The following is a 16,464-nucleotide window of genomic DNA, read 5'->3' as shown; positions in this document are numbered from 1 at the left end:
GCTATTTTGCTTTTGTCCTAGTATCGTTACTCTTGTAGTTTGTTTTCTGGGAGCATTTTCAAGCACTACTGGTAATCTCTTTTAAATAAGAATACTGTTTTCTGTCGCATTGATTTTTTGCCATTCTGAACTTTGATTTTTCTCTTTAGATTTGCTCTAGTATTTTTTAGTAGAGCTTCAATGTTCTTTTTTTTATTCTCCAAGAAGGTTGAGCCCACTTATTTCGAGAATGCTTTGGTTGTTCAAGGGCAGGACTTGGTGAAGTGACCATCACCTGACTAGAACATTTTGATATACATATTCTCTAAATTCTCCTTAAAAGAAAAAAAGGCAACCCTTTGACTGCTTATGTGAAGCATGCCCCTATAAATCCTTGCACTGCAGAATAATGAATGCCATCTGGGAAATTGTTGGAAATGGGGTCTCTAGTTGGCAGAGGTATACACCCTGTCCAAGTAGGGACCCACATTCTAGTCAGGTTAAGTGTAGTACACACTAAAAGCTTACCTGTGCTCACCTTCTGGTAGCTTGGCACCAAGCAGTCTGGCTAAACTATAGAGGCAATGTGTAAAGTATCTGCACACACACACACACATAGCCAATATGTATCTGAATAAAACAAGACTGAAACAACAGAAATCCAACATACACAAGTTAAAATATGAATTTTCAAAGATTAATCAAAATGCAGTGCTAAGAAGACAATCGCTCCAACTGGGGCTATCTGGTCGCACTTGATCAGGGCAAATCCACAAGTTCCGTCCGACTGCGATGGAGCACAGGCCGGATACAGGAGTCACCCAGACACAGGTAACCTTGGATGCATTGGAAATCACAGACGATGCATGGCGCAGAGGAGGTGAGGCGTTGCGGATGCATGTGATGCATCAGTTCGTTAAGGCGGTGCAGGGTCAATGAGACTTTAAAGCTTAGGGATGATGCAGTGCCTAGAGGAGATGATGCATAAGTTGCAATGCTTGACCTCTTTTCCTTAAGTGGACACGGTATCGATGATGCATTGATGTCAAACCACTGGTCGCAGGTGCTGCGTCTACGAGAGGCCATCCAGGGTCAAGACTGTGTTGGAGTCGGAACAATGTGTCACAGACTTCAGTGAGGCCGTGTTCGAAACTTACGAAGTGGTGGTTCTTTGGAGATGCTGCAACAAAGTCAGGCCTGCGTTGTAAGTCGCTGTCGATGCGTCACACACACTTGGCGAGCGGGGACCACGGCTTCTGTGCAAGTATAAGTGATGCGTCGATTTCACTGGATTGTGCTGGTTCCAAACTGATGCTTGGAGTCGATGCGTTGATTTCTTGGTTGTAGCATCAAATTCACCTCCAAGGGCTCAGAACTGGATTTGGCACCACTTGGCCAGGCAGGACGCACAGCGGAGGAGCTCAGGTGCTGGTAGCAAGATGCAGGTGTAGTCTTTGATGTCCCTGAGACTGCAGCAACAGAAAGCAAGCTCAGCCAAGCCCTTGGTGAACTTTGAAATCAGGATGCAGATAGTGAATTCCAGTCCTCTCACTCCCAGGCAAGAAGCAGCAGGCCTACACAGCAAAGCAAGAAACAAAGTAGCAGTTCTTTCTGGCAGCGCAACATCTCTTCTTCCTGGCAGAATATCCTCAGTCCAGAAGTGTTCTGAGTATATGGTGTCAGAGGTCCAGTACTTCTACCCATTTTAGCCTTTGAAGTAGAAAGACTTCAAAGAAAGCTCTTTGCACAAGACCCTGCTCTTCCTGGCCCTGGCTCCAGGCACACTACAGGGGTTTATGCAACTCTTTCCGTGGGGGCAGGCACATCCCTATTCTGGTGCAAGGGTCCGCTCCTCCCACCACTCTAGCTCAGGAAGGCTGATCAGCCTGGAGATGGTCCATCAGGATATACAGGACACACCTCAGCTTCCTTGTATGGGACTGTCTAGAGTGAATTCGCAAAGTCCAGCTGTCATCCCACCCATTCGTGTATTCAAAGGATGGGCAAATTCAAAGAATGGTTAAGTGAGAAAATTCCAACTTTCTGAAAGTGGCATTTTCAGACCTGCGATTTAAAAACCAACTTCACAAAAAGATGTGTTTTAAACTGTGAGCCTAGAGACTCCAAACTCCAATTATCTATCTGCTCCCGTTTTGAAGCTACACTTATAACGTGTTACAAGGCAGCCTCAATGCTAATCTATGGGAGAGTTAGGCCTTGCTGTATTGAAAAAGAATTTAGCAGTTTTTTACTACCAGGGCATGTAAATCACAAAGGTACATGCATTACCTTTTAACTACATTGCACGCTGCCATTGGGGCTACCTAGGGCCTATGTTAGGGGTGCCTTAAATGTAATAAAAGGGAAGGTTTGGGCCTGGCAAGTTGGTGTACTTGCCAGGTCGACATGGCAGGCTCTGCAGTGGCAGGCCTGGGACATGTTTGACAGGCTTCTCATGTGGTAGCCTAATCAGTGCAGCAGGCCCACTAGTAGCATTTTATTTACATTCTCTGGGCACATGTAGAGCACTTCACTATTAGTGAATCAAATATACTAGTCCTTTAGAAACCAAATACTATAACATTTTAGACACAGAGCACATGCCCTTTAGCACTGGTCAGCAGTGGTAAAGTGCCCAGAGCACTAAAATCAGCAAATAGTCAAAAACAGGAGATCAAAATGACAGGGGAAACCACACCAAAAGATTCCAGGTCCAACAGATATAATGTGTGAGGTTGTAAGCAATGCATTGGGAGAAGAGACATGCAGTGTTATGTTGGACTGGCAGCTGTCAGCAGTTTTAAAGCTTTGCATCAGTTTGCTCAATAAACAAATCATCCCTTCACCTTTTCTAGTTGAATTTTAATGCTTTTCAAAAAATAACTTTTTCTGACGTTCCTGTGGTGATAGGGGCTTTGCCTTACTTACAAGGCGGCGTTAAGCCACTTAACGCCGCCTTGTAAATAAGGCACCCATTCACTCTATACTTAGCGTGAAAAAGGGTGGGCAATGGGTGTTGTACAATGCAGCATACACACAAGTTTCAAATCGGCATTCAGATTGTTTATGTGCAGGAAGGGACACCTTATCCCTCAACTTAAGCACCCTTGCACTATGGTGAAAGGGTGCCTGCGTTTGCGCTAGGCAACTAAATTTAGCACCACCGCAGGGAGAAATGCAAGGGTGCATCGTACTATTGTAAATACAGTGCCTCCCTGCGTTTCTAACATGATGGAGTGTGGCGTTAGCTATTTTGGAGCTAACCAGCGCTCCGCCACTTCAATGTAAATATGCCCCATAGACCCCATAACTCGGGTATCAGCTTTGTGCATACTGTGGTCATGTGCCTACACCCAGTCTTGTACCTCAAGAGCCTACTACACAAGGATGCTGGCTCTCGATGGATGGCCTATCTCTCCTATTGCCCAATGCCTGCTGCACATGGCATTCGCCTGTTCAAAGCAAGCTCTGGGTAGTGGGTGTGGCCCACTGCTGTGCCTATGCCTTGTCCAAATGCCCATCAAACTTCCGCTCTGTCCGAAGGATGTAACTTTTAACCGCAGCCTGAGACCAGTCCCATGTCTGCAGCTTTGTGGGCTCAAAAACTAGCTCTGGCTATGAAATGCACAAAACCTTTGAATAGTTTGGTGTGTGTTTTGCCACCTTTGATTTCTGGTTTTTTTTATTTGACGAATAACACTTTGAAAGGCTCATTTTCTTCCCTTTTCTTCTGTGTCAATGTAAGCTTTTTTTTAATGTCTGGCATTTGTTCTTCAATTTGTGCGTTCTAGAACAGGGTGAGCGCTGCTTGCATTGTGTTATGGCTGCTGTACTAAACTTTAAATCTGTGCCATTCAGCGGTTCTTAAACTGTTCCCAAATGAGTCTGGAGGTGTAGCAGAATTGAATAAATGAGGGGAAAACAGAGTACTAGAGCAATTGGATTTGCTTTCTAATTGAAAACCAGGTCTTTAACAGATCTGTTCGTGTTTTTTTTTTACTAAATCTACTTTCAAAATATGCAAAAATGTAACTCTTCCAACTTTGCTCAATACTTTTTTGTAATCAAATATCTCAGTAACTACTGAACAGATTTACATCGGATGACAAAAACAGACTATTCTGTGTAAAGTCCTCTCATGTCAAGTTTGATATTGATTCTGTTCAACAGTTCCCACTGTAGTGGACTGCAAAACATTGGAATGTTACTTGTTATGTGTATTTGTAATGTGCATTATCACCCAAGAGGGTATCCTGGTGCTCATCAGGCATGTGTGCCTAGCCCTGGCAGTGGTAGGTAGGTTAATTGAAAATCCTGGTCTTGCGAAATTCAAGAAGAGAGGAGAAGGCTGTGATGTGAAATGGGAGTCTGTTCCATGCTTTAGGAGCGAGAGCGATGTAAGAGAACGCCTGTCCTCCTGATATGGTTATTTTTATGCATGAGGTATGTGCAAGTTAGTGGCCAGAGATGCAACCGCTCAGGTAGGATCTAAGTTGTGAAGTGTCTTGAATGTGTGTGTGAGCATTTTGAAATGTGCAGGTCTTTGAATCAGGAGCCAGTGGAGCGCCCTGATGTGTGGTGTGATGTGAGATGTGTGTGGGAGGTTGAGGATGGATCTGGCTGTAGAGTTCTGGATGGTTTGTAGACTTCTATAGAGTATCTTGGTGATCCTGGCATAGAGGGTGTCCCCACAGTCCAACTTGCTTGTGACTATCGTGTGAGTGGCAGTGTTTCTAGTGTTGCTGGAAAGCCATTTGAAAATCTTCCTCAACATCTTTAAGTTGTGAGAGCTGGATGCAGTGACAGCGTTGACTTGTGCAGCCATGTCCAGGTTGCTGTTGAAGATTATTCTGAGGTTCCTTGCATGGGTACCGGGCGTGAGTCTGTTATTGCCGAAGATAACTACTTCCGTCTTGTCAGTGTAGAGCTTGAGACAGTTGGCTTTTATCCAGCTAGCAACTTCATAGGCTTACATGGAGAGGGTCTAAAAGGCATTCATTCATATAGAAGGATTGTGTCCATGTCATGAACTTGTTCAGTACTGATGCAGAGGTCCATAAACTGGATTAAGTGAAACTTTGCTGCTTTTAATGCATAAATTAAAATGTGAGTTTGTATATAAGGTGTAGACATCTATAGCAGTTTTCTAGTATGTGCTGCAGTTTCAGCAAAAACATGTGCATGGGCCTATTTTGAGCCTGTACAATTATGTAAATGCAGTCCCAGGATCACCAAGTTGAACTTTCATTCCTGCTGCTTCCATGTCAAAATGAAGCTTGGAACTCATGTGCCGGACAAGGGTCTACACTTGGCAGCATCACATGTACAAAACACTGTCACTGCTTTTAATGGAAGCATATTGAGTTGCACTCTTTCTTGGCCCAAAGATGGAGAGTGCACTATAACAGCGCATGTTGCACAGAATACTAAGGTATTCTATCTAGCCTTCTATCCCCTCCTGGCCTTGCCTGGGAAGCCAGCTTTTCCTTGGTAGATATGTTAAAAAGGATGGCTGATCTACATTTGACTCTGCCTTAGGTGGAGAAATCTACAGACCCCCTCATTGAGGTTCTTCACCTGGGTCGGTTAGGGACTGAGTCAGTGGTACCCTTTTGTGAGGCATTATATGATATTTTACTGGTGCGCCTTGGGACCACTGCCCTGCCCTCAATAATCCTGCTTGCCTCCTTCGTCAACCGTCACACCACAGTGTTGTGGTTCAGGTTGCTACAGCTTCCCAAGATGTGGATACTATTCCTCATACTGCGATTGATGAAGACTCTTGTGGAAAACATATGTTCTCCTCCACCAGTGCAGCTTAACGTTCCATTAACACAAGTATCATCGTTGAACGTTTTTCTCATGCCTTATGGGATTCGTTACAGCAATTTTTGCCATTGTTTCTGGAGGCTAATCGGAACGAACTGTGTCAGTTGATTTCGGATGGGCAACAGGCAGCTAGGTTAATCATTAGGTGTGGAATGGACTCCAGTGATTCGATTGGTCGATCCATGGAATCTTCTGTGGCATTACGCCAGAGAGCTTGACTACATTTTACTGGATTTCAGAGGCAGACCAGTCTTCTTTACTTGACATGCCATTTGGTGGCGCTCATTTGTTTGCCCAAGCTTATGCCGCTTTGGGTAGGTTTAGGGACAGTCTGGGTGTCCCATAGCCCTGTTCCATTCTTTCAACTGTCGCTGTATTTTAAGGGAAATGTTCCTGGTTTGTAATTTGACTCAAAACTACATTATGGTATGCTTGGCAGTGTAATGTCGCCAGCTGTGGCGTTTCTGTCTTTGCAGGTCTTATTTTTTAGGTGTGTACTTGCTGTTGATGACAGGTTGTCTTCCTTTGAGACCCTACATTGGTTTTTCCTATCTGTAGGTAGGTTTTTCTGTTATCTCTACTGAGGAGATACTCACTCAAGAGATTTGATACTAAAGTTTCTTTCTCATGCGAGATTGATTACCTGTGTTATCTGCTCGTAGAAACATTTGCAGTCGGTTTATTGCTTTTCCTTTCTTCAAGTGTTGTAGCAGGACCTGACTTATTATTTCATTGGAACTTTCGTTTCTTGGATCATGGTTTCTTTCATTAACTTCTTGCCTTAATTCAGCGAGTGGTATCCCTTAGATGTGATGGTACACAGCGTTTAGTTCTCTCCTTCTGGTTTTGGAGCGTTTTTTTCTTTGCTTCTTTCGGGGGTGTATTTTTCGATCGTTTGACGGTATCCTTCTATACCGGCCTCCAGGCAAAACCTCTCAGTTCTGCAACCAGCTTACTGAACTGATAACCCAATACTCTCTTCGCTACAAAAAATTCCTTGTTTTGGGGGATTTCAATTTACATTTTGACAATCCCAATTGTAAGGAGGCACAGGAGGTGATGGAAGCTCTGGAGTCTAGGTCACTTAAACTCCAATCGACTGCCCCGTCACATCAACGTGGCCATCTTCTCGACCCCGTTTTTGCCAACTGTGAAGGATTAAAAATTGCCATACCATTGCAAATTATCTGGTCAGATCATTTTGCCATTCCTTTCAATGTGGAGATTGGCCCGCAGGAAGATAATGGAAACAAAACCGCACCCACGAAAGTTAGGAACTGGAAGAAGTTCACACAGGAAAACTTCAAAACTGCCCTTCTTAATGACCCTCCCCCTCCCACTGACAACTTGCTTAAAGCATGGGACAACTATGAGGAATGGGTGTCGAGGGCGCTAGACACAGTAGCACCTTGGTCTCTAAAAGCCCCTGTCAGGAAAGTGAAAACTGCCCCGTGATTCTCTAACGAACTCAAAGTAGCCAAAGCCAAATGTAAAAAGGCTGAGCGAAGTTGGCGGAAAAATTATAATTCAGTTGAGATGCTGAACTATAAGAAAGAATTAAACATTTACTATAAACTTGTCAGATCAGCCAAAGGCGCTCACGTCAAAGGTCGTGTAGAATCTGCTAAAAATCCTACCAAAGAACTCTTTTTGATTTACAAAGAGCTTACGACCCCTACTAGACTTGAGGCCCAAGACACATACACCAATAAATTATGCGATGACATCGCTGATTTTTTCACAAAAAAAGTAGATTTAATACATGCCACCTTTACCGATACCACACCCATCAATGAGGTGGGAGTGAGAAGCGCCTCCGCCACCAAGACCCATTTGACTCAATTTCTAGTTCCTGAGAGAGCTGAACTGCTCACTATCATTAATAGCATCAAGTCTGGCTCCCCTCTGGATGTGATTGCCCCCAACCGCTGTAAGGAAGTCATTGACTGCTTTATCGAGCAGATCGAACACCTGATCACCCTGTCCTTCCAGGAATGTCATGTGCCTGTCGCTTGGAAGACGGCACAAGTAATACCCCTGAAAAAGAAAGCAAATATACAGATTTCTCAGCTACAAAATCTCCGCCCTATCTCCCTCCTCCCCTTCTGCGGAAAGATTGTGGAGAAGATAGTAAATAGCCAACTGATGAAATTTGTGGAGGAAAACTCTCTACTCCACTCCACTCAGTCAGGATTTAGAGCCGGCCACTCCACCGAATCGGCGGTCCTCTTCACCACTGAACATTTGAAACAACTTGCTGATGGGGGACAGACAGCAGCGTTGGTTCTGTTAGATCTTAGTGCAGCATTTGACACCGTGCTGCACTCAACGTTGCTGTCTCGCCTCTCTGATCTGGGAGTGGAAGGACCAGCCCTGGAGTGGATAGGATCTGTTCTTGAAAACAGATGTTTTCAGGTGCACTGTCCGCCCTACAAATCGTCTCTTCGCAAACTGAGACACGGGGTTCCACAGGGCTCAAGTCTGAGCCCGACGCTATTTAATCTATATATGGAACCCCTAGCCCAATTGGTGGAAACTTTTGGTGTGGATATCGTCACATACGCTGACGATACCCAACTGATAATTAACCTATCCAACAATCAGGCTGAGGACGCCACCAATTTTTCCAACTGTATGCGTTCAGTAGCAGATTGGATGAATAATAACTGCCTTCGCCTCAATAGCGACAAAACTGAGCTATTGATGGTAGGCAAGTCCTCCACGGCCTGGTCGCAGGCCTGGTGGCCTGCCAATCTAGGAGTTGTCCCCCGCCCAGCACTCTCGATCAAGAACCTAGGAATATGGCTGGATGCGGAACTTTCCTTCAAGCAACAGATCAGCAAAATCACGAGCAAATGTTTTGGAATATTAAAAACACTCCGTAAAGTGCTTGATCTGCTTCCTATCAGTGCTAGGAAGACTCTTGTTCATGCCCTAGTGACTCCACATCTGGACTATGGCAATGCCCTCCTTTTAGGATTGAGCAAGAAATGTTTGCACCAACTACAATGTGTCCAAAATGCTGCCACCCGTATGGTACTCAATCTCCCGCGAAGGGCTTCCGGCAAAACAGCACTACAAAAACTTCACTGGCTCCCCATTGAGGAGCACATTAAGTTTAAAGCCCTCTGCTTTGCCCACCGCATTGCACAGGGCAAAGGGCCAAGGTACCTGCGCAACCTTCTTACCATACACCGCCCCTCCCGGGACCTTAGATCTGCTGGAACAATGCTGTTTCAAATCCCGCGTGTGCGCAGGAGCAGGATGGGAGGTAGCTCCTTCCGCTTTCTTGCGAGCAAGCACTGGAATAGTCTCCCCCTCAACCTGCGCATGGAGCCCTCTGAAACATTATTCAGATCTAAACTTAAAACCTACCTGTTTCCAAGGGAATAACTTAGTCTGTAGCCTGGGGTGCAGACTATCCCCAGTTCTCGGCCTCTTCAGGGAGCGATAGCATTTCTTAGCGCGGGGACACACTGTTTTTAGTGTAACCATGCGCTCTATAAGTGGTTTTATTATTATTATTATTATTGACGTGTTTATTCTTGAAGCCTTCCATAGAAATGGATAAAGGGTGTATCCATCTATGTGGATTTTTGCTGTCTCTTTCACATACTTTGTTTGTTTTATTTTCATGGGTTCTTTTACAAGAAACATTTTTTCTAGTGTTCTTCCTTTGAGAACACGTAGAACACTTTACACTTTTTTTAAAAACATTTGTTTATTGGCATTTCCAATCTTACTGTTTGACATTTAACAGAATATATGAAATACAATCTCAACGACGTTTTTTATATTTTAAATCTCAATCCGTTTTTCAGGAAAGGAATATAGGGTTCTGCTTTATTGTAACTCAGTTGTCCTCATTTGACATCTTTCTACATTATAGACCTGCATTCTCTGGCGTTGTTTACCTCTTCTTGGTCAGTATCGGGGAACCCTTTTTTCTCACTAATTTCACGTTCGTGTACATGTATTCCCGGTTTCAATGGAGACCTATTATAACTTTGTACCTTATACTTTGTGCCTTTCCCATCTCCGCTTGTGTGCTCCTTGTTGCTTATCTATGTTGTGTGGTGTCTGGGTATTCCTGCGGGAGCGGGTCAGCCATTTGGTGTCTTTATGTAGTCTCACTATCTGCTAAGCGGGGACCTAATTGTGATGTTTGCAGTACTATGCGTGCGCTCCCTCCTTTGAAAGTCTGTTGATTGTCACGCCTTTTTCCCTTTTCTCCATATATGTTCTGATATGTTGGTCTGTTTGCTCAATGCTTACCCCTCAATCTGTCTCTTCTTCTGCTAAATCCAGACTTTCCCAGGCTCCTGCCAATTCCCTCCACTGATCCGCTATTGGCTTCTTTCTCACCCCTCTTGCTTCTTCCCTGAGAAGTGCCCTCGACTCTGCTTCAGCCCAGTATGTGAGATCTGTTTTCCAGCTTTCTATTTGTGGCCCTATGCTGGACTTCAAAGACATCGCCACTCGTCTCTTTGCAAGGGCCATGGCCTAGGCAATGAATTTATTTCCTACCTTCTGCTTCGGTGGGTGGGGAAGAGGCCTAAAGGGCACACCTCCACAGTGGTGCCTAATTCTCTTTCCAATGTCGTCCCCGTTCTCCGGACCACCTTAATCCAAAAGGTGGTCAGCACTGGGCAGGCCCAAACCATGTGGAGGAAGTCCACATCTTCTTGGGCACATCTCGCACACTCCTGCGCCTCTCCTCCATGGATCCTATGGATCTTGTGTGGGATCAAATACGTTATATGCACATAGTTAAACTGGATATATTGCAGTCTTGTGTTACGCGATATTGTTTTGGGCGACGCCAAGACTCTCCCCCATTCACAATCTGTGAGTTGTTTGTTTAATAGGTGCTCCCAGCGCTCTCCGATCTTAGGTAACATTGTCAATTATGTTTCCATTAGTCTCATATATAGCTACTTTACTTGGTGGCCAGCGCTCTCTAAGGTAATCAATGCATGCAGTAAAGGCGGTGTATCCGGTTCCTCTCCTCTTCCACCCCATAGTTCTCTGAAAGTGCGGACGTGGGCCTCACATTGTAAAACTGACCCACTGGCAACCCATATTGCTCCACAAGTTTCACAAATGGGATCAGAGTCCTTTCTTGGTATATGTCACCCACCGTCCTGAGGCCCACCTCCTCTCACTCTGATAGCTGGTCCGAGGTGAATTTTTGGCATGTCGTTCCATGAGGAAGGCCCCCCAAGGGAAGCCTTGATGAATACCTGGGGGTCAAGGACAGCCTAGCCAGACCTTTCTTCCAGCACTGTAGTGCCTTGGTCTGTAACGTTGACTTGTAAGTGGTTGCCACCTTATAGTCTAGTATCTTGCCCAGCAATAGGGTGTTGAGTGCACTCAATTCTCCCTTGAATGTGCCCCCCGCATTTGCGTCCTCCGGCCATTGGGCCAGCCACTGCAGTTGGGAGGCCAAATAATAAAATTAAAATTTGGGCACCCCGAAACCCCCATTCCAGACCGGGAGTTGCAGTGTTGTCAGTGAGACCCTTCTGCAACCCTCTCTCCACATCAAGCCCCGCACTAATTAATCTAGAGGGGCAAACCAACTTCTGGGCAACACTTGAGGGAGGTTCACAAAATAATTCAATAATCTGGGCAACATTACAAGGTTGGTCAATGATATATGCACCATCATCAGCAGTTTCAGTGCCCTCCAAAAAGCTACACAGGATCTGAGCAACCGGAGCACCCTATCAAGATTACCCTCATGCATATCCAGCAGTGAGTGGTAAACATGTATGCCCAGATATCTATACGTAGTTTGAGCCCAATTAAGGTCCCCCAGAAGTGTAAGTTGTCTCTGCAGTGGCCCTGCCACTGGGAAGAGGTAAGTCTTTACTCTGTTTACTGGCTGCCCTGTCAGGACTGCCAATCTGTCTAGGAGCTTCAGAGCCGTCGCTGATCTGGCCACTGCCTCCTGTAAATAAATCTGCAGGTCATCTGTATATAAGGAAACAACATGTAGAATTTGGTCAAATGCCAGTCACAGTCCCATCCCCCCTTGGCGGAACAGCGCAGCCAGGGGCACCATTGCCAGCGAAAACAGCACCGGTGGGCTACCCTGCCTCGTGCCGCGGAATATCCCATATTGGGCAGAAACCACTACGCCTGTTCTAACTCTAGCTGTCGGGCTGGCATATAATATTTTAACGCCGGTAATCCACTTCTCCCCGAGTTCATCTTCTCCCTGCATGCATAGAGATAATCCTAACTAACTGCATCGAAAACCTTTTCAAGGTCTATCAACGGTATTGCAGCATGTTCGAGGTATTTGGCGCCAGACTGGATCCAGAAGCGTTTGATAGAGGTGCTCAAGCACGTCACAAGGGGGTGCAATGCATTTCCATGTAGAATTAATTCCACTGCAGAACCTGCATTTAAGCTCAACCTCTGTGCTCCGATGTAATTTTCTTTCTTTCCACACTTCAGAACACTAATCTTGAGCGCCACACTCCCTTTTTCCGGTCTTTTGACGACTCCCAAAACTAAATCCAGTCAGCAAGGGAACAATGCCCCCTTCTAAAACTACAGGCGTCCAACCAAGCCATGGCTGCCGAAAACAAATGTCGGCCACAGACTCGCATGAGGTGTGTCTTTGGTGCTGTGGTCTGGGGTACAACTAGACGTCATGCATGGAGAGCGTCCTCATGCAGCCGAAGGTGATCTGGGACCACAAAGCTGTATGTCGTTGAACACAGTAAAGCCTCGAGCCTAGTGTAAGCCCTCTTTTCCCTTCCAACTTTTGGGCTCTGAACCACTCCTGATGCTGCACCATCGAGAAGTCTCATTGGCAGCTTAAGTCCTCCAGTAAGTCAAAGTCCAAGCAAAAGCATAAGAAACCGAAGCAGCCCTTATTCCCGTACTGTCACTCTCTATTAAAAATGAAGTTGTAGGAGAATAAAGGTGCCAATCGTTCCCACTCCGATCTCCAACTACGTAGCCAATCCTTCAGTTGATCCTGATGCCGCCTGAATTTCCCTGACTAACAGCAGTGCTTCAACAGGTTGAAGCCATGCTGATTATCTTTGCCACTTTCTGGCTCCCAATGGCATGCTTTTGGGTCCAAAGTCTCCACAGGGGCCCCCAGTTGTTTTGTCGTGGACGCGGTGGGGCGGATGCTTTGCCGAACGCGGTACTTTGCTCTTTCAAATAATTACACCTGAAATAAGAATTGCTCTGTTGGAATTGTGACTCCCAGGACGACCTATCTTTTTCTAGCTTCCATTTGCATATAATTAGCGTGGAATGGACGACATAGGACTCCGGTAGAACGTTGTCATTTATCAACGGTAATACTACTGCTATTAGAATAATATTGCCCTGTAGAATCTCTTGCTTGGACCTTGGTTGGCCGATTTATTGCACAGTCTAGAAATTAATATTATGTCGAGAAGCAAGCTCCTGCAGGTTAATTGCCTGTTGGCAAAATCTAGGTAATTGGTTTATAGTCGGATATTACTGTTAATTTTGGGTGCCACACAAAATGTTAATTGCTGAATAATTTAACCTATGGGAATACCGCAATTACCCGGGAGGAGAACTAGGATTACAGGCAACTATTTCTTCTCACTGTTTCTAGTTCCATTATTTCTCTGAAAATGTTAAACAGTTCAGATTGTCTGTGCTACGAGTTCCCACATATGAGATGGCGCCTACAGGGTAATTGAGTCTTAATCAGACACTGCTGCAAGTTTTGCTTATGGTTGTAATACGGTGATCATAAAATAAACTGCAGATTGGTTTCTGCCACAAGGTGCCACCGCTGTCTGCTGTGCAAAAGGTTAGGAGAAAGCAAACAGACCTATATCGCACAACACAGGGTTATAAGCAACATCGCAGTCTACTAGTATTGGGTACGAAATTAGCATATGCACTATTTTGAAGCTGCTAATCTTCTTTTCCCTGTTCCTAAATTGATTGGGGAATTAGGTTCCACACTCACATTTTATGGTAAGTCCATTGTAATAAATGCAGCAACATTTGAAGAAAAAATAATGTTGACAGTACTCTCTGCTATTTACTATACTAATGTAAAATCTTTTATGAAACCTTTACAGGATGTAAAGCAGGAATTGGTGAGGCTAGTGAGAGCTGCAGGATTTGTTTCCTGTAAAACATCACATGAAAGCTCAAATGGAATCCATGAAAACGGGGTCAGAAAGCCCTTGTCTCCCCAAGAGATATCTGTACTCAAAGCTGTGTTGACGGCGGGCCTGTATGATAGCGTTGGGAAAATTCAGTGTACCAAGTCTGTTGACATCACAGAAAAGATCCCATGCATTGCAGAAACTGCTCAGGGCAAAGCCAACGTCCACCCCTCTTCGGTCAACAGAGATCTACAGACCTATGGATGGCTGCTGTACCAAGAGAAGGTAATAAGGCATTCAAAATGATTCAGAGATATCACTAGGAAACCCAAGCATACATTATCTGTAGTATTGTAATTGATGTGTTAATTTACATGTGTCACAGATTAAAAAAAATTCTGGCAAACAAGCATATTCAGCTATGTATAGTTTCCCTGTTCCTGTGCTTGTGAAAATATTGACCTTACTTCTCTCCAGCTCTTTTTGCTCTTGAACGAATATTGCTTATCTATGTGTTGCAACAGATGTTTGTTTTGTTTTTAGGTGAAGTATGGCAAGGTGTACTTGAAAGAAACAACTTTGGTTTCCCCGTTTCCTATTTTGCTTTTTGGCGGTGATATAGAAGTTCAGCACCGAGAACGTCTGCTCTCAGTAGATGGCTGGATCCACTTTCAGGTACTAATTTCTGTTTTTTTCTGCTCCCTGGCTTATATAATTTCTTGTGGCTTGTGTAGTTCATGAAACTTACATATTGTTGGATTAGGCATTGCCTTACATAATATGAATGTGATGCATCTTTTTCTACTTTAGGCTGTTTCCGTTTATTGTTGGTTTGAGGCCATTGATGTTTGCCAGTTAAATATTAAATACAATAACTATCTTAAAATCAGCTCTGAAAAGATGAATGTTGTGCAATCTTGTTGGAAAGTGGATTATTAGTAGGGGCAAATATATATCTGCCACTGATAATAAGACCACTAACACAGTATAGGGTTCAGAATAGGTCTTAGAAAATTATTCCCATGCTCAACCCTTGGTAGCTTGACTGCGAGCAGGCAGGCTTAACTTCAAAGACAGGTATGCAAAGCATTTAAAAACACAAATTCAGTAAATAATTAAGACACAATGCACAATAAAAATCCAACACCAATTTACAAAAATAGGAAATATTTGTATCTTTAAAATGTCACCAAAACGATAAAACTCCAATGTAGGGAACTGGCGATATGAATTTTTAAAGATTTAGCATTATATAGCACATAGAAACCTAAAGCGCCTTATCTAGACGTCTGGTCGTGATAGACCGGGTCAAAGTTTCAGGCCGACCCTCACAGTAGGTCTCGGTCAACGTTTTTACCTTCTGACTTAAAAACCTTTCTGGAGCTTTTCTTCCTGGGGTCTCTCGAGCTCTCAGCCAGTCCGGATTTGGTGAGGTTTCGCTGGATAGCCTTGCGACGAGCTCCCGGTCAAACTTCTGGAAGTCCGACCTCTGGAGTGTTCCGTACAAAATGAGGGTCCCTGTGAACTGTGTAAACAATATTTTCATTTATTAAAACAATAATAACAAAACACTAAACGCATTGTAAATTAATCACAATGAGCAAATAATACAATTTATAAGTTTTGGTAATAGTGCCCCAAAGGAAAGGGAGTGAAATAGCATGATGCTGTGATAAAGGAAGAAAAGAAGATTGAGAAGTGATTATAGTTGTGACAAATAAGTGTATCCAATTTCTTGAGATTTATACACAATAATTGGCTTCAGGTCCCTGAGCCAAAGAAAGGGGTCATAACATATCCCATTGTTTATAAAAATTGTCTATATTGACACTGGTATATCCAAAAAATGCGGGCGGTGTCAACTGAGGAAGAAAGAAGGTAGCCGTCGACGTTTCGACCCCATGCTACAGCAGTAGGCGTACTTGTGGCCTTACATCGGGGTCTTCATCAGGACAAGGGTGTAAACGGGGTGCACTACAATTGGGACCTGAAGCCAATTATTGTGTATAAATCTCAAGAAATTGGATACACTTATTTGTCACGACTATTATCACTTCTCAATCTTCTTTTCTTCCCTATTATGTACTAGGGCCTTTTAGGGTAGGTCATGCCAATCACAGAGGTACCCCCAACACATAGTGTACCCTAGTGTATGTAGATATACTCACTGTATTCTAAGTGTCTCTTTCAGCATAGAACTGGCCCTGGGCCTGGTTAAGCAGAGCCCAGGGTCAGTCAGAGTCAGTTACCACCAGTACCAGTCAGCAAAAATGTAGGGGGTGCCCAGGGCACAGAATGACTTTGCAACAAATCTACAGTAAGTTTAATGGGTAGTACCATTGCAAGACATGTGGTGTTAATGATACTTTACTTCTTTCTGCCCATAAACCTTATGAATTTCCCAAAATGTCCTGGTGCTCCATTGTAGCTGTATGAACCATTTAGCACAGATCTCCTATAAAATATAAATACTCTCTTACAGGGGATTTGTTTTCCACTTTTTAATTTTGTAAATAATCCATGCCTTTTTGTA

The 16,464-nt window shown here is 44.2% G+C and overlaps 1 protein-coding gene across 1 annotated transcript in view; it reads left to right on the top strand.

Annotated features, from left to right (window-relative positions):
* The window catches only part of DHX29 (DExH-box helicase 29), a 980,951-nt gene that overhangs the window by 913,509 nt on the left and 50,978 nt on the right, over positions 1-16,464 (top strand). The window contains exons 24-25 of the mRNA XM_078675085.1: positions 13,902-14,216; positions 14,475-14,606. Coding sequence (XP_078531211.1) covers positions 13,902-14,216; positions 14,475-14,606 — 447 coding nt within the window. The remainder of the gene's footprint in view (positions 1-13,901; positions 14,217-14,474; positions 14,607-16,464) is intronic.

The sequence above is a fragment of the Lissotriton helveticus genome, chromosome 2_1 (genome assembly GCF_964261635.1).
Source record: "Lissotriton helveticus chromosome 2_1, aLisHel1.1, whole genome shotgun sequence".
Lineage (NCBI taxonomy): Eukaryota > Metazoa > Chordata > Amphibia > Caudata > Salamandridae > Lissotriton > Lissotriton helveticus.
Note: the sequence above shows the minus strand (reverse complement) of the source record. Positions and strands in the feature narration are given on the sequence as shown.